The sequence below is a fragment of the Erythrolamprus reginae genome, chromosome 4 (genome assembly GCF_031021105.1).
Source record: "Erythrolamprus reginae isolate rEryReg1 chromosome 4, rEryReg1.hap1, whole genome shotgun sequence".
Taxonomy (NCBI): Eukaryota; Metazoa; Chordata; class Lepidosauria; order Squamata; family Dipsadidae; genus Erythrolamprus; species Erythrolamprus reginae.
Window position 1 is genome coordinate 27,500,878 of NC_091953.1, and position 19,405 is coordinate 27,520,282.

Consider the following 19,405-nt stretch of genomic DNA (forward strand, 5'->3'; position numbering starts at 1 on the left):
CCACCCTCCGCTCAATCCAGGGTGTTTTTAAAGGTTGCCTGGTGGGGGCCGAGTAGAAATTTTTTTGCAATCCTAGAGCATTTATTACGGATTGTTGTTTTTTTGCCTACTCCATCCTGGATGAGTGAATTGGATTTGTGGTTACAGGGTGCATCTGTCTATAAATAGGTTTTGATTCAACAATTGGATGTATATATCTTTGGTCACTATATGGCAGAAACAGGGCAGAAAGGATATCAGTAGCAACTGTGTGTTCTCCATTGGGCATCTTTTGTAAGACGATTGGCACCCCCGTTGCACAACTCATGCTGCCTAACTGGACGGAGCAGTGTGAAGGGGGTGCCTTTGAGGCTCACCTACGCCATTTCCGGTTCCGGGTCATGGGGGTGAGCCCTCCCACACACTGGGTGTGGCTTTCCGGGCTGGGTGCACCCTGACCAAGCATGGAGTTACGCCCATTAATTGCCCAAATATGTTGTGCTCAGGAAACTCCGCTCCATTTAGCGACCCCTGCAGATTTTTCTGTTAATATTTAATAAAATGACTCATTTTAGCCAGCTTGTTGTCCAAGTGTTCATTTCCCATCCAATGCAATATACCTTTTCTTATTAAACTAAGTCAAAATGCAGGGCACTTTAGGTGCTACCTAAGCTACAGGTTGCTCAGCTACTGCTGCCTCCTTAGCGCAAGCATGTATTTTCCTGGAATCACAGAGCTACAATGCAAGCTGAGAAAAAGACACAGCTTCTTTATCAGTCTGTTGACAGATGCAGTATGTATGCGTGCCTCTGCAGATCCAAAGTACTTTTCCTGCTTTCAGATAATTCTGCAGACTTCTAAAGAAGACTCTAAAAACAACTTTCGTCTTAGAACTTTTCCATAGCAGAATATCACTTTCAGAAAGGTTGTCTGCTTGTGGTTTAATCATTTATGTACTCAAAGCCTGGTGTCTGTAGATCAAAATTTCAGATAGGTACAAATAGAAGAAAGCAATCTTTCATATGCTGTAGTAAGGCGTTGAAGGTAAAATCAGCATTTGGATTTGAGTTTGGAAATGATTGGAAAGTGGTACAGCCAACAAAACACAGTCTGTCCCAGTTTAATAATCTTGCTGCTCTGATATCAACTAATTACAGTGTTCATTTTTTGAAGATGCGGTGCCCTGTAATACTTCAAATGGGAGAAGATTAAGCTCTATAACCATGTTTCACATTCTAGAAGCCTATCAGAAAAGGGAATCATTGTGTCTCCCCTTTCATATCAGATACAGTGTTCCCTCACTTTTCGCGGGGGATGCGTTCCGAGACGGCCCGCGAAAGTCGAATTTCCGCGAAGTAGAGATGCGGAAGTAAATACACCATTTTTGGCTATGAACAGTATCACAAGCCTTCCCGTAACACTTTAAACCCCTAAATTGCAATTTTCCATTCCCTTAGCAACCATTCAGATTATTACTCACCATGTTTATTTATTAAAGTTTATGAAAAAAAATATTTATTAAAGGCAGACGAAAGTTTGGCGATGACATATGACGTCATCGGGTGGGAAAAACCGTGGTATAGGGGAAAAACCCGCTAAGTGTTTTTTAATTAATATTTTTGAAAAACCGTGGTATAGACTTTCCGCAAAGTTTGAACCCGCGAAAATCAAGGGACACACTGTATATCTTTAATACTTTTACTGACAGTTGCTCATGAGGATATGTTTGGGTGTATGTATCAGAATTTAAGTAAAATTCAATTTGGTGTTTTAAATATGTTTTCAGGAATGTCTTTCTTGTACTGTCTTTATGTTTTTATGTAGAAAGTCAGATTTTGCATTAAGAAAAGTCTACTTCAAAATATATTAAAGTGGTAGTTAAATTGATAATAAGTCTATCAGTGTGTTAGGGTCTTTTGAGCTCCTCTTATACCTTATTCATTATAACAATTGAAGTTGTGGTCCACAAAACATCCTATTCTTTAAGTTGAAATTTTTACAAGAATTGTCATCCAATTTATTTATTACATTTGCAAAAAATACAGAAGTCAATTTTTAACTGGTTGTGAATGGGTTAATTATAAATTAACTGGTTAGAATACTTATATAAATTTTGGGTATTTCCTTCCTTTATATATATATATTTATTAAACAGGTAAAAAAAATCACAAACAATAACAATTTTAAAAGACAATTAAAAAAAAAAATACTGAAGTACAGTAATGGATAAATAAACAAAGAATCCAAAATGTCTAGGAAGTTATAATTTTCCAGTATATCATTAATCAATTAAGAATAAATGCATATAATATATAGGAGAGTAAAAATCAAAGTTCTAAGCAAGAACCCTGCTCAACACAGTATGAATCACCAAGGCAAAACTGGAAATTTATTCCGATTTAAATGTCCCATGAAACTAAAATGTGAACTCTAAACACTGAAAACCCAAACCTTGGTTGAGTCACAAATAAGTTGGAATAAAATTCTGTTTCTGTTTTATTAGTAAAGGTACAGAGTTATTTTTGACATTGAAATATACTCCCACTATTTGGTTAATCATTTTTCCGAAGAGACAGATGACCTTTTTAATAAGAAGCACACAGTATCCTTGCAGCAGTAAACAAAAGTAATTCAATTTACTTAGAGGGAAGATATGGCTTAATAAAACGCAATAAAATATTGCAGGTTGAAATGGAAATTTGACTTTTAAAATTTATTTCATTCTAGTATGAATCATTTTCCAAATATGAAAAAAAAATTATCTGACCTATTCATTATAGTTCAAACTATTTTTAGAAAATGAATGATCACTTTAGCAATGAAAACTGCAATGATAATACCAATAGTAAAATATCTTACTCCCATTTTCTATGAATATAATATTTAGAATAAACTTAAATTCCCATTGTTACATCTTCATTACCTGTACTCAAATGCTGCATCTATCTAATAATGGAATCTTTGTGGGTTCAAATACATATAAGGATATAAAGAAATTTAAAGATAACTTTCAGTTGAAATTTGAATTTTTCTTGCTGGGAATAATAGCAGTCAGTTTTAAAAAATGACATCCCTATTTCCCTTTCTGGCATGTCCACAAAGGCTTCCCTCCCTCCAGGAAGGAAGAGATATCTGAACACCTGTCTAGAAATTTCCTTCTGTTCTCATAGGGTTTTTTTCTCCTTGTGGCAGAAGCAGCTTTTATTCCAAAAAGTGTTATCTGTCCATGCAGCTAATCTATTACATTTTGCTATGATTAATTTGAATTACAGTGTTCCCTCGGTTTTCACGGGTTCGAACTTCGCGAATACCACGGTTTTTCAAAAAATATTAATTAAAAAATACTTCGCGATTTTTTTTCCTATACCATGGTTTTTCCCATCCAATGACGTCATATGTCATCACCAAACTAATAATTTTTGCAAATAAATAACAATAATAATAATAATTGTTAATAAATAATTATGTTTATAAATATCAGGATCACTAAGTGTCTTATTCAATGGTGAGTATCTGTAATAATGGTGAGTAAATGGTTGTTAAGGGAATGGGAAATGGTAATTTAGGGGTTTAAAGTGTTAAGGGAATGCTTGTGATACTGTCCATAGCCAAAAATGGTGTATTTACTTCCGCATCTCTACTTCTCGGGAATTCGACTTTCGCAGGCGGTCTCGGAACACATCCCCCGCAGAAATCGAGGGAACACTGTATATTATATAAATATTTATTTGGTTGGTTTTTATTTGAATTTTTCATTTTCATTTTTATTTATGTGTTGATATACATGTGATGGAACAGATGACTTCTATCTTGTTCATAAATTTTGTGGAAATTATTTAGCCTCTGAGTAACTCTGGATCCTTCATACATGTCAGTGCATGCTTTTCAAAGGTTTGTTAGTAAACCATCATCCAGATTGTTCAGATCAGAGTCGTGGTAATCATCTCTCTTTTGTCTGCAGCATTTCCGTAGATAATGTTTCCTTCTCCTGGTCCTCTTCTTTGGATTGGAAGGATAAATTAGAACACCCTGTATTTGTTAACTCAGTAAGAATATCAGGGCGAACTCTTAAGAGAAGAAGTAGAATATAGATCTAAGGAAAACAGTAGCCCCGTGCTGGGATTGATGTAGTTTCACTGTATGAAACTACAGTGAGATTCTCAGCCTATCAATGAGTTTGTAGCAATCAGTTAGTAAAGAATTGCAAAAGAATGTGAGTGTCTTCATGTTTTGATTATAGACTATATACACATATATACAGTTATAAATGACTTTAGTGATTATTAACTGCACTTCATCCTATTCCAATTCTGAGAAGAATATTATTTGTTTGTTTGTTTGTTTGTTTGTTTGTTTGTTTGTTTGTTTGATTGATTGATTTTTATGCCGCCCTTCTCCTTAGACTCAGGGCGGCTTACAACATGTTAGCAATAGCACTTTTTTAACAGAGCCAGCATATTGCCCCCACAATCCGGGTCCTCATTTTACCCACCTCGGAAGGATGGAAGGCTGAGTCAACCTTGAGCCAGTGATGAGATTTGAACCGCTGACCTTCAGATCTACTAGTCAGCTTCAGTGGCCTGCAGTACAGCACTCTACCTGCTGCGCCACCCTGGCTCAATATGGTCAACAGTTAATTTTATACCTGCATATAAATATAAACAGTAATGATAAAGCCACTGCTTAAATTAAGTCAAAGTACAGGTAGTCCTTGACTTACAACAGTTAATTTAGTGACTCTTCAAAAAGTTATAACTGCACCAGATAAAGTGACTTATGACCGTTTTTCACACTCAGGATCATTGCAGCATACCCATGGTCACATGTTCAAATTTCAGATGTTTGACAATTGGTTTCATATTTATGACGGTTGCAGTGTCCTGGGATGATGATGATGATAATAATAAAAAACATTTATTTGTAATGCCCTTTTAACAAAGGGCATAACAGCAGGAGAATTGTGATATATGGCTGCGATTTGAATTTGTTTGATTGATTTTTAATATATTGGGTTTTTTAGCTTATGTAGTTTTTAATTAATTAGATTTGTCTCTGTATTCACTGTTTTATATTGTATGCTGTGAGCCGCCCCGAGTCTTTGGAGAGGGGCGGCATACAAATCAAATAAGTAAGTAAGTAAGTAAGTAAGTAAGTAAGTAAGTAAGTAAGTAAGTAAGTAAGTAAGTAAGTAAGTAAGTAAGTAAATAAATAGCTAGCAAAGACAGACAGTACACACTAGTTAAAACACAACTAATAAAACCACAAAACTTGTTAAAAAACTTCCCAACCTCTCCAATGTCTTCCCCTCTTGCTGATCCGCAGAACAAGGATGTTTCCATCTGCTGAATCAGAGGAATGTCTTCAATGCCTTGCAGAAGCAGAGAAAATTCTCCTCTAACTAAAGCCCTAAGGGAAGACATGGGGCCAGATCTTGAAAGGCCCACAATTTTGATGTTGCTGTATGTGCTGTGGAACAGTTAACTGACCCTTCCCTGCCGAACCTAGGTCCTTCGGTGGTGTATACCGAGATAAATAGGTCGCCAAGTAATTTGATGTGTTTGAGTGCACGGCTTTAAATACCATCACTAACAGTTTAAATTGGGTCCTGGCTCAAATTGGCAACCAATGTAAAGATCTACGTGAGGCCAATACATGAGATGACCTGAAGAGATTTAGAACCACCCGAACGGCACTGTTTTGGACCAGGGATAATGGACGTAGTGAACAAGATGGTAAGCCTGCCAATAAACTATTACAATAGTCTAAACATGATGTTACAAGGACTTGGATGAGTAGGCAAGCAGTCTTGATTGTTAAGAACTTGCGGATTCTCCAAATATTCAAAAGATGGTAATTGCATGCCTTTGCTGTTGCTCCAATAAAGGGGCACAGAGACAGTCTATCATCCAACAAGACTCCAAGGTTCCGGGCCACCAAGACCGGGACCACTGAGCAGTCCTGTAGATGTATAGGTGAATATTCAAGAGGAGCCGCCGGATGATCAGGCTAAAAAATCAGGACTTCAGTCTTGCCCACATTCAGCTTTAATTGATGATCAGTTCTGTGATCATGTTTTGAGACCTCCTGACAAGCAAAATCAATAAGATTCACTTAGCAACCCTGTTACTAACTTAACAAACACTTTAAAACTCTGGCAAGAAAAGCCATAAACATGGGGCAAAACTCACTTAAATGTTTCACTTAGCAACATAAATTTGGGCTCAATTATAGTCATAATTTGAGGACAACCTGTACTCAATTCTACAAGCTTAAAAAAAAGAATAATTTGAAAAATATTTGTGAATCAAGGATGAGTTCATACTTTAATTTGAAATTTACCATTGAGTTCAAGAAACATGGCACTATCTTTTGGGGATGCCATAATTCTTCCCTATTACTCCACAAACTGTAATTATTACGTATGACTTTTAAAAATCGTTTGTGATGAAGAGTTGTGACCTTGAAAGCCTTTTCAATTTTAATATTTTAAAATATATATTTTGTGAAAAAACTAGATTACCTCTTTTTTTAAAAAAAATATTGTATATTCTTCTGATGAAAGTTCAGGATATAAAAATGACACTTGAATATGACATTGTTTATTAAAATAGGAATATGTTTATTTGGTGTTCTTTGGTTCTTATATAACAGCTGCTTCAGTCCAAAATACAGTGAATCATTGAAAACGAATAAACCCCCCTTGTACTAAATTTAGTGGCTGTAGATTTTGGCTCTGTATTTAGCCTACCAATATGAAAGATAGTGAATAAATTTCAATAGACACATTTTAGTTGGAGGAAAGGATGTTCCTCCCTTTTTGCAAATACGGTAAATAGCCAAATAGAGACTTGAGACATCTCTGTGCAGCAATTATTTAGGTGTTGTGGTTAGCTCTGGCCCAGCTCCTGCCCCAAGGACTGTGGATGTGGGGGAGACATCCACATGCTGCAGGCCTGTTTTGCCCCCGGTGGAATCTGCTGATGAAGGCTCCTCTGACCAAGAAGACACGAGTGACAGGGAGGAGGAGAGTGTGGCAGACAGCTCAGAAGGAGATCAATTATCTCTCTCCTCCTTGGATTCAGAACAAGACTTAATGGTACAGCCACGCATGCAGAGAGCGATGCATAGGCAGCAACACCTGAGAGATTATTATCAAAGAAAATGAGGCCACCTGTGGTTGGGTGGGGCTGTGGTAATTAGTGAGGCTGCTATAAATAGCAGCCTGTGGGTTTGGCCATTGTGGAGGATGATCTGATCGTTGTGTTTCATGACTGCTTTACTGACTTCGACCTTTTGTGTGCTGATTTTTCCCCGCTTTGAAACTAAACCAGAGCAAAGTGTGTTTCACTTTGTGAAAGAAGAAGGACTTTGAATTGCCTCACAGCTGCAAGCTAAGTATCACAGAACTGATAAGGGACTTGTACAAATTACTTTGCTGTACCAAAAGAGGGCTTAGTTTAAGTGACTTTTCATTATAAAGAACATTGTTTTGAATTTTCAAACGTGTGTGTGTCTGAAATTTGTACCTGTGAATTTTTGGGAGGAGTCTACCAGAGAGCCCGACAGAACAGTAGGAGACATTAATTTCAATTTTAAAAAATAGTTTTGCTAAAATGGGAAGAGAATCAATGACTATATTTAGGGATAAAATAGCAATAAAGAATAGAATAGAATAGAATAGAATTTTTATTGGCCAAGTGTGATTAGACACACAAGGAATTTGTCTTGGTGCATATGCTCTCAACGTACATAAAATAAAATATACATTTGTCAAGAATCATGTGGTACAACACTTAATGATTGTCATAGGGGTCAAATAAGCAATGAAGAAGCAATATTAATAAGAATCTTAGGATATACGCAACAAGTTACAGTCATACAGTCAACATGGGAGGAAATGGGTGATAGGAATGATGAGAAAAACTAGTAGAATAGAAGTGCAGATTTAGTAGAAAGTCTGACAGTGTTGAGGGAATTATTTGTTTAGTAGAGTGATGGCATTCGGGAAAAAACTGTTCTTGTGTCTAGTTGTCTTGGTGCGCAGTGCTCTGTAGCGACGTTTTGAGGGTAGGAGTTGAAACAATTTGTGTCCAGGATGTGAGGGGTCAGTAAATATTTTACCCGCCCTCTTTTTGACTCGCGCAGTATACAGGTCCTCAATGGAAGACAGATAAAGAATAGTAATAGTAATAGAATAGAATTGTATTGGCCAACTGTGATTGGACACACAAGGAATTTGTCTTGGGGCATATGCTTTCAGTGTACATATAAGAAAAGATGTTGGAACTCAAAGTAATTATAACTAATTCACCTATGAGCAACATTTATTTTATGTTTTCTTCTCATGATTGCTGTTGCCAAATATTACCTTTGTGTCTATACCAGATTAACTTGCATAACCCAACTTCGATTCTCTACCATCTTCCCTTCTTGTCCTTGTGCAACCAGCATGATCGTCTATCAGCCTTCCTGGCACAGAACCAGCCATTTCTCTGTTGTTACCCAGTGAGACCTCTGCTGTGTTCCTGGCAATCGGCATCATTTCCCTTCCCGTTCATCAAATGAATCCTGAAAGCATGTGCAGGCAGGCAGATTGCTCTTCTGTGGCTGACCTTTCTCTGAGTTGAATAGAGAGAGAAATTTTCATGTTCCCAGGAAGCCATTTCCACTATAATGACTAATTGGCACAAGACGGCCTATTCAAGTAACCGGGGTCATGGCCCACATCCTTTTTGTAAATCTTTGTGAACAACCTGCCGCTTGGCTAGTAATAGTTTATTTAGAGAAAATAGTGCCGGATAATGACTTGGATTTTTTTTTTCCTCTTCTCAAAATGTTGAAAGAGAATCTTTTTTTCTTTTTTTCCTTTTTTAAAGATTTAATTTCTAAAACAGTTTTCCCTTATTCAGGAAAGTGGAAAACCCTACAAAGATATTCTACTATAGCTTGTAATTCATTTTTGGAAATTTTATATTTGCATTGCATTATTTTAAAATTGTGCTGTGATATTTCTCTGGAACAGATTTCTAGTTTGAAGCCTTAAAGGAAATTGATGAGCACTTTGTGTCCAGGGATGACAACAATGATATCTCCTCTTAATCTCCCCATTTGTGAGTGTTTTGCGTTTTGGGCCTCTGCAAAACCTGGAAGCTATCTTTAGTTCTGCTTCAGTAGAGCAATTCTTCCTACTTGTGCCTGTTCTGATTAGTTCTAAATAGTGCAAACAGCCGTTAGGTTATGAGAGTGCATCTATTTCTTTATGCTGACTTGTGAAGCTGCTTGGTTTTTCCTAGCTAAAACTATACCTTTTTAATCTGTTTCCATCTGTGAGCCTTTGTTCTTCATTTCCTCAGCATGGAGCAATCATGCTTTTCCATCTGCCATATCTTGAGGCAGAACTGAGCTTGGTTCAACTTTTGGTTAATCCTGCAAAATGCCATAAAATAACTTTGATGTGCAAAAGTTGATTGCACGGAGGGTAAAACAAGAATTCAGTGACATAATTTCAAGAAGACCAGAATTTTTGCCTGCTTCTATTCCGTTTGTCCCTGGAACTTTATTGTCCTTTGTTTCTCGTTGACAGTTACCTGTAAAGTGTTAGAGATCCTCTGGAAGCAATGGGGGCAGTGGTGGTGAACCTTTTTTCCCTCGGGTGCTGAAAGAGTGTGCTATCGTGCATGCGTGAGTACCCACACTCATAATTCAATGCTTGGGGAGGGCAAAAAACGAGCCGGTGTGGCGCAGCAGGTAGAGTGCTGTACTGCAGGCCACTGAAGCTGACTGTAGATCTGAAGGTCAGCGGTTCAAATCTCATCACCAGATCAAGGTTGACTCAGCCTTCCATCCTTCCGAGGTGGGTAAAATGAGGACCCGGATTGTGGGGGCAATAGCCTAACTCTGTTAAAAAGTGCTATTGCTAACATGTTGTAAGCCGCCCTGAGTCTAAGGAGAGGGGCGGCATAAAAATCAAATAAGTAAGTAAGTAAGTAAGTAAGTAAGTAAGTAAGTAAGTAAGTAAGTAAGTAAGTAAATAAATAAATAAATAAATAAATAAATAAATAATAAAAACAGCTTCCCCTGCCCCCCAGAGGCCCTCTAGAGGCCGGAAATGGCCTGTATCCCAACATCTGGTTGACCCACTAGGCTCGTGTTTCACCCTCCTCAAGCTCTAAAAGCTTTCCTGGAGCTGGGGGAGGGTAAAAATACCCCCCCATCCCCGAAAAGACTCTCTGGAAGCCAAAAACGCTCTCCCAGAGCTTCAGTGGGAGCCAAAAATAAGCTGGCCAGCACACACATGCACGTTGGAGCGGAGCTAGGGCAATGACTCGCGTTCCAACAGATATGGCTCTGTGTGCCACCTGTGGCACCCATGCCATAAGTTCGCCATCACTGCAATAGGGTGTGATGCCTCTGAAGGCATCTAACTGAGAGAAGAGTGCGGTTCCATGTGTAGTTGGTTGGCCTCTGTAAGAAAAGCGTGCTAGACTAAATGGGCTGAAAGCCAATCCGCCAAGTTGTTGCTTATGTTTTTAAGATACAGACTGGATGTTATAGATCAGGGTGTCAAACTTGTGGCCTGCTGGCTGGATGCATCACACACTGACCATGCTCACCCCCTTTTTATCAAAGTGAGGGAAAGTTGCAATATGTCACGTGACAACAATGTGATTACACCCCTGTTATAGGTAGCCCCCAGGTTGCAATTTCTGCATCTTGATACAGGCATCTAACCTTAGCACTCTTAGTAATAATCATAATTTGTTTCCCTTTAATTTGTTAATGGATTTGCTTGGAACAAACTCTTCAAAATAAAAAAAGCAGGCATGCCCATACTTGCCGCATAGTTGACAACTGGGCATAATGTATTTTCACAGCTTCACTGTGAAATTCAGGCTGGTAAAACCGCTAGAGTGTGAACAAGAACTAAATAATTAACAATAGGGTAAGGTGATAGGAATGAAATTACTGAGTAAAGACAACATATATTTGGAATAGACTTGGAAAGATACAAAGGTGAGCTAAAACAGGAAACATGCCCCAGATAACAGGGACTTCAAAAGAACAAGGGATTTGTTAGTACTGGGACATCATAAGGAGGCTGTGTAAGATAAGAAAAACGAGTGAAATCTGAGAAATCTGGTTTAAGAACTAAAAATACTTTTGTCTGTCTCCTATGTATTCAAGGTATTTCCTATAATCTTACAAAGGAAGGCTATTGTTACTTAGGACACAATGTTAAAAAGGGTGATTATAATTAGTCTGACAGTCTTCTAGAATGTCTTCTAGATATTACAGATGCATACGGGTGAAACTCGAAAAATTAGAATCGTGCAAATGTTCATTTATTTCAGTAATACAACTTAAAAGGTGAAACTAATATATGAGAGAGACTCATTACATGCAATGCAAGATAGTTCAAGCCATGATTTGTCATAATTGTGATGATTATGGGGTAGAGCTCATGAAAATCCCAAATCCCCCATCTCAGAAAATTAGAATATTACATGTGATCAATAAAACAAGGGTTGTACATAGAACAATATAGAACTTCTGAAAAGTATAAGCATGCATATGTACTCAGAACTAAGTTTGGGCCCCTTCTGCAGCAATTAGTGCCTCAATGCGGCATGGCTTAGAAGCTATCAGTCTGTGGCACTGCTGAGATATTATGGAAGACCAGGATGCTTCAATAGCGGCCTTCAGCTCTTCTGCATTGTTCAGTCTCATGTCTCTCATCTTTCTCTTGGCAATGGCCCATAGATTCTCTATGGGTTTCAGGTCAGGCGAGTTTGCCGGCCAATCAAGCACAGTAATCCTTTGGTCATTGAACCAGGTTTTGGTGCTTTTGGCATGTGGGCGGGTGCCAAATCCTGCTGGAAAATTGAAGTCAGCATCCCCATAAAGCTTGGATGCAGAAGGAAGCATGAAGTACAGTAATATCTCGTGTTACGAACTTATTGGTTCCCGGAGGAGGTTCGTAAGGTGAAAAGTTTGTAAGACAAAACAATCTTTCCCATAGGAAACAATGTAAAGTCAATTAATGCATGCAAGAAAAAAACCCCTCCCCCACAAAAATGGCGCTCTGCTGGGCGCCACCACCTGGCTGTCGCCTTTTAAAACATCCGGGGGGCTTCTCGGCGTCCTCCTGAACCCGAACGCCAAACGCGAACTTTTGCTGAACTTCCACGTTCGGCGTTCGGGAGGCTGCAGAGAAGCCCTGCCGCCCGGCTGTCGCCTTTTGATACAGCTGGGGGGCTTCTCGGCGTTCTCCCGAACGGCGAACCCAGAAGTTCAGCAAAAGTTCGGGTTTGGCATTCGGGTTCGGGAGGACGCCGAGAAGTCCCCCGGCTGTTTCAAAAGGCGACAGCCGGGCAGCAGGGCTTCTCGGCAGCAACCCAAACTTTTGCTGAACTTCTGGGTTCGGCGTTCTGGCGGTGGGTTCGTAAGATGGAAAAAGTTCGGAAGAAGAGGCAAAAAATTTCCGAACCCCGGGTTTGTATCTCGGGAAGTTCGTATGACGGGTTCGTATCACGAGGTACTACTGTACTTCAAAACCTCCTGGTAGATGGCTGCCTTGACCCTGGTCTTACACAGTAGACCAATACCAGCAGATGATATGGCTCCCCAAATCAACACAGTGGAAACTTCACACTAGACTTCAAGCATCTTGCTGTATTTGCCTCTCCGTTTTCCCTCCATACTCTGAGTTCTTGGTTTCCAAATGAGATGCAAAAGTTTCTACAGTCTGTGTTGATTTGGGGAGTCATGTCGTCTGCTGGTATCGGTCCACTGTGCTTCATGAAGTCCAGGGTCAACAATCAAGAAAAACAATGTAAAGCAATGGTGAAATCCTACCTGTATGTTCCAGTTGGGGTGTACCGGTAGCAGCCGCCGCTGCTGGTTCAGAGAATCAGTAGCAGCAGCAGGACGAGGCTCTGCCCATCCACCCGGACATTACCATTTTCTTGCTTTTAACCCTCTGCACATGCACAAAGCCTTCTGTGCATGTGCAGAGGGTGAAAAAGTGCACGGGATGGTAGCTGACGCTCACAAAGCACACACTTCCGAAACAGTAGGGAAGTTAAGTAGATTTCACCACTGATGTAAAGCAATAAATAGTTTTTCCCTTCCCTAGTTTTTCATCTTGTTGTAAAATATTCAGAGCAAAATATACCTAGTTACAACATTGTGTCTGGGGTATAAATTAATCTTTCCTTCCTCTGTAATTTCTGCAAGATCAAACCCACTGACTTCTCCATCTCACCTTTCGATTACTTTGATGATAATATATGACTATAATAGTCCTTCAAGCGATAGTAATTGGGGCTGGAATTTCCATCACTGAGTGATGCAGGTGTAAATTGCAGTGTCATGTGCCACATCCCTTAGTGATGGCAATCTCCATTGCCATTGTTAACCCAATTTCACCAGTTGTCAGCTGAGGACCCATTCCATTTTAGACTTGTTCCCCCCTAACCCCAAGCATGGGTAAGATGAGGGACTGCCTTCAATTCCTCCCACTGGCTTATCTTGAGAAGAAGTCTTGGGAGGAAACTGCCATGAACAATGTTGGGAAGAAAGACTCATGTTTGTTTGTTTGTTTGTTTGTTTGTTGGTTGGTTGGTTGGTTGGTTGGTTGGTTGGTTGGTTGGTTGGTTGGTTGGTTCGTTGGTTGTTAGAGTTGAAAGGGACCATGCAGGTCATCAAGTTCAACCCCCTGCCTGAGCAGGAATCCTAAAGCACCCCAGCCAAATGGCAGTCCAATCTCTTCTTGAAAGTGTCCAGAGTTGGGGAGTTCACAACCTCTGCAGGCAGGTTGTTCCACTGGTTGATCGCTCTGACCGTCAGGAAGTTCTTCCTTACTTCTAGGTTGAATCTCTCCTTGGTCAGCTTCCAGCAGTTGTTCCTCGTCCGGCCTTCTGGTGCTCTGGAGAATAGAGCGGCCCCCTCCTCTCTGTGGCAACCCCTCATATACCTATAGACAGCTATCATGTCCCCTCTGGCCCTCCTTTTCTCTAGGCTATCCATGCCCAGTTCCCGCAGTCTCTCTTCGTAAGTCTTGGTTTCAAGTCCCCTAATCATTTTGGTTGCTCTTTTCTGCACCTTCTCCAGAGTTTCAATGTCTCTTTTAAAGTGTGGTGACCAGAACTGGATGCAGTACTCCAGATGTGGTCTGACCAGGGCGTAGTAGAGTGGTATTAATACTTCCCTGGTCTTGGAGTGTATCCCCCTGTTGATGCAGCTTAGGATAGTGTTGGCTTTTTTGGCCGCTGCTGCACATTGCTGGCTCATGTTTAGTTGATTATCCACCAAGACTCCAAGATCTCTTTCGCAGTCACTACTGCTAAGCGGGGTTTCTCCCAGGCTGTTTGTGTGTCTAGGTTTTTTTTTTACCAAGGTGAAGGACTTTGCTCTTGTCGACGTTGAACATCATGTTGTTATTGTGGGCCCATAGTGTTAATCTGTCTAGATCTTTCTGTATTTTGAGCCTGTCCTCTAGGGTGTTGGCTACCCCTGCCAGCTTGGTGTCGTCTGCGAATTTGATTAGTTCCCCTTCTACTGATCAACTGCTGCCTTATGAAAGGCAAGGCAAGCATGCTTGATCAGCAACTGGAGCAAGAAAACAGCAAAGATCAGCTAGGGATGCTGGAGCCAAAATGGGTAAAGATAGGTGGTGGGAGATAGGCAGGTGGGGGAAATTGAAGTGCCCCTGCATTGTAAATGCAGGGGAAATTTTGATCATGTGATCACAGTGTGCTGCATTGACTGTATTTCCCTTTGTTCACATCACCATAGCTGGAAACTGTCAATGAACAAATCGATGTAAAGTTGAGGACTGATAATTGTACTTTCTCAAATGCTGGTCTGTACATAATTCTGGATCCAAATCATACTTTAATAATATGCACAGTATGAGCTATTTTGCTTTTTCGTTCATGTAAATGAACTAACAAATTAGGATTCAGTAGTTAAAAATAGTTTTGTAAGCCTGGGTCTATAACTAAGTGCTAGGAAAGATGACAGGTTTTGACTATGGTCCCAAGCTAGCATATAAATCTTACGTTAGTGGCAAATTTATTATATGTTTTGATATTTGACATTGTGTACAGAATCCTGAAAAAATATCTTCAATTATATTGACTTCATGAACATTTGACATAAAATAACTATATAACAGAAGCCCAATAACCTTTTACAACGATAAATAATGTATCGCATATATTTTATTATAGGAAAAACCATTGAGCAAATCTCTGCAACACGGAGAAGATCCACAATTTGATCAAGTAAGTTATATTAGAGACAAGTAAGTTATATCTCCTTTTCCTGTCTGCACTGCAGTTCCATAGTTACTTATATGACTTAAGCAGAAGAATTACAACTTGATTACAGTAATCTGCTTTGCTGCTGTTGCTATCTTCAATTTATTTTAGTTTCCGTTATTAAGAAAGTATATACAGTGATCCCTCGGGTTTCGCGAGGGTTCCGTTCCAAGACCCCTCGCGAAACTCGATTTGTCGCGATATAGCGGTGCGGAAGTAAAACACCATCTGCGCATGCGCGCCCTTTTTTTTCATGGCCGCACATGCGCAGATGGTGGAGTTTGCATGTGGGCGGCGGGGAAGACCCAGGGAAGGTTCCTTCGGCCGCCCAACAGCTGATCTACTCCGCAGCGCGGCAGCAGCGAGGAGCCGAAGATGGGGTTTCCCCGTTGCCCAAGCAAAGGGGGAACCCCATCTTCGGCTCCTCGCTGCTGCCGCGCTGCGGAGCAGATCAGCTGTTGGGCGGCCGAAGGAGCCTTCCCTGGGTCTTCCCGCCGCCCAGGCAAAGGGGAAACCCCAAGATCGCTTGCCGCTTGCCCGTTCACCCGCCTGCCCGGCTGCTCGCTTGCCCGTTCACCCGCCCGCCCGGCCGCTCCGCTTGCCCGTTCGCCCGCCTGCCCGGCCGCTCCGCTTGCCCGTTCGCCCGCCCCGGCCGCTCCGCTTGCCCGCCCGTTCGCCCGGCCGCTCCGCTTGCCCGTTCGCCCGCCCACCCGGCTGCTCGCTTGCCCGTTCGCCCGCCCGCCCGGCCGCTCCGCTTGCCCGTTCGCCCGCCCGGCCGCTCCGCTTGCCCGTTCGCCCGCCCGCCCGGCCACTCCGCTTGCCCGTTCGCCAGCCCGGCTGCTCGCTTGCCCGTTCGCCCGCCCGCCCGGCCGCTCCGCTTGCCCGTTCGCCCGCCCGCCCGGCCGCTCCGCTTGCCCGTTCGCCCGCCCGCCCGGCTGCTCGCTTGGCGCTCGAGAGCAAGAGGGGGAGTGATAGAGAAAGAGAGAGAAGGAAAGAAAGAGATGAGAGAGGGAGGAAGACAGTGTGAGAGAGGAAGAAGCAAGAGAGAGAAAGAGAGAGAGAAAGAAAGATGAGAAAGGAAGGGAGTGACGTCATCGGGTGGAAAAATCGCGATATAGCGTTTCGCAAAGATCGAGATCGCAAAACTCGGGGGATCACTGTACTGTACAGTCATTGTTGATTATAAAATGAAAATGCATGACTGAACCTATAGTATATCATTGTACTTTTCCCCAATTGCAGAGCCAATTCATCAAGACGTTAAAAATTGGCAGCTTTTGCTTAACATAACGTAACCTTAAATATTCACTTTAAACCTTTCTCAAGGCTGAATAACATTCTGTTTCAGCCCATATACTTGCAGCTCTGAAAAACTTTAAAATGTTCTTACTTTATATAACTTAATAATACAATCAATTTCTTTCACCGTACAAGACTTTTTGATGCCAATTGTAAAGCATAGTAATGGCAAAGTTATGGTCTGGAGCTGTTTTGCTGCTGCAGCACCAGGACCTGGGCAGCTAACTTTCATAGAACCCACTATGAATCATTCATTGTGCCAGAAGGTGCTTGAGGATAACATGAGACCATCTGTCAGAAAACTGAAGCTCAACCAAAAGTAAATCTTATAACATGATAATAACACTAAACATTTCAGCTTATCTCTAAAAAAAACCCAGCCCTGATGGTTCTGGAATGGCAAAATCAAATTTCAGATTTTATCCCATCAAGATGGTGTGGCACGTGCTTGAATGCTCCTTAAACATCAATAGATGAAATAAAATACCATATTTTTAAGAGTATAAGACACACCTTAGTTTTGGGGGAGGAAAATAGATGAGGAAATCTGCTTACCAGGTATTCATCTGGCTAGTGTCTTAGTCTGGTCAGCTTCAGCACATTATTTTATCCTCTGGTTAGGGCTTTAAAAAAACCATATTTGTAAAGAGTAACAATGAAAGCCTGCAAGCCGGTAAGAACTTTGTTGTGAGCCGCCCCGAGTCTGCGGAGAGGGGCGGCATACAAATCTAAATAATAAATAAATAAATAAATAAATAAACTGGGAAGACTGTCAGGGCTGGAAAAAAATTTGTTCGGAGCAAGTAGAGCAATGAAAAAAAGCCTACAAAGACTTAGGGCTGGAAAAACATTCTTTGGAGAGAGTAACAATGAGAGAGCCTGCAAGGTAAGAGCTAGGAAGATCATTAGCACCTTGCTAGGGCTGGGGAAAAAGCTTCGAAAAAGCTACATAAAGTGTATAAGTTGCACCCAAATTTTTAGCCTCATTTAGGGAGGAAAAAGGTGCGTCCTATACTCCGAAAAATGCGGTATACATGGAGGAGTGGGGAAAAATTATTCTCAGTTGATGTCAGAGAGTAATCAGATAGTTATAGGTAGTCCTTGACATATGATTATTCATTTAGGACCATTCAAAGTTATGATGGTGCTGAAAAAAATGAATTATGTCCAGTTTTTACCACTTATGACCATTGTAGCATCCCTACAGTCCTGTGATCTCCATCTGGGACCTTCCCAGTCAGCTTCAGAAAAGCAAAATCAATGAGGAAACTAGCGGGAAAGCTCGCAAATCATGGTCATGTGATGTCTCACTTAATAATCAAGGTGATTTGATTAGCAACTGTGACCACAAAGGTAATAAAATCAGGTGAAGTCACATTATGCCTCACTTAATGACTGTAGCACTTAATCATAAATTTCTAGACCCAATTGTGGTTGTAAGTTGAGGACTACCTGTATAAGACACTCCTGTTTGGGGTTGTTTCTGCCTAATTTCTCAAATATTAGAGTCAGTAACTTATACTTACTGTTTCTGCAGAAGAAAATGACATATCTCTTAATTTTCTGTTGAGTAAATGGCTGCCCAGATAAATTTGTATAGGTTGTTTTGTTGAATGACATTACTTTTATCTTTTATATACTGTTTGAATATAAATAAAATACCAATATGTCCACATATATTTAAAAAATAACTTTAGAAGTCATATGCTTATTTTTATGACTGTATTTGTTTTAACATTTTTATCATGTTTTATATGCAGTGGGAAAAATTACAACATAGTTTATAAATACAAAGAAATGATGGAATAGAAGTTCTACTGCAATATAAGAAAGCTACCCAAGCTTTTGTTGATTTGACGTCTATGACTTATGTTTTTCAATGGTGCTGAGTTTAAAATTAATTTCATAAAAGTTCTGGAAATTGACATATTGACTTCTTTTATTTATTTTTGGTTTTCTTTTTCTGTTTGTATAATACATACAACTGCACATTTTTATTCCAGATGCTGGTTAAAAATAACTTTATATTCAAACCTTATTCAACTTGTTCAAACTGAAGTTAGTTTATTAGTTTTATAATAACCTTAGCAACAGTTGAATGGCTATCAAAGTTTTCCTGTCTCATTAAACTGTAAGACAGCTGTTGCTGGCAAAGTTGTACCAGTAATGATTTCTGGCGAATGGTGCGTAGCAAAGGGAATCAACTGAAGTCTATGAAAAGCCTCATGTGATGTAATTAAGTACAACATGGAGGAGGACTCATTACTAGAGTGATAATAGTGTTTTAATACTACCCAAAGATTAGGGTAGCTTGGTTGTAGAAAAGGATTGTAAAGATTGAAACTTGGAGATAATATCTTAATGTTTTAAATAAGCAACAATATATGCAATGGACATTTATTTTTGGGGCAAGCATGCCACAATGACAGAAGCATCATCATCATGCCATAGTGATATCAGCCTGCAGGTTTGTACATGAAGCCTGGGGCCACATAATGTGGGCACTGCAGTGTGGTCTACAAAAGGAGCAAGATCTTGTAGATGCCTACGATCTGTGCTTGCCATTTCTAGCTTGGTACTTAGGCATGCACAAACAATTTGGAGGAGTGCTTAGCAAAGTTTTGAGGTACTACATCTGGCTAAAAGCTCAGAACAAATATTTATTTATATTTATTTATTTATTTATTATTTATTTATTTTGTCCCAATACACAACAATACACAATGAAGGTTACAGAGGTTATACTCGAGTAAAATATATTAGAGAAATAATAGAAGTGAAAATTTAGGAATAGAATATATCCA

General features: G+C 40.2%; 1 protein-coding gene across 4 annotated transcripts in view; it reads left to right on the forward strand.

Annotated features, from left to right (window-relative positions):
* Positions 1-19,405, forward strand: part of FRY (FRY microtubule binding protein) — a 232,999-nt gene that overhangs the window by 87,252 nt on the left and 126,342 nt on the right. For all 4 annotated transcript variants that reach the window (XM_070749879.1, XM_070749876.1, XM_070749877.1 and 1 more), the window contains exon 3: positions 15,213-15,266. In XM_070749879.1, coding sequence (XP_070605980.1) covers positions 15,213-15,266 — 54 coding nt within the window. The remainder of the gene's footprint in view (positions 1-15,212; positions 15,267-19,405) is intronic.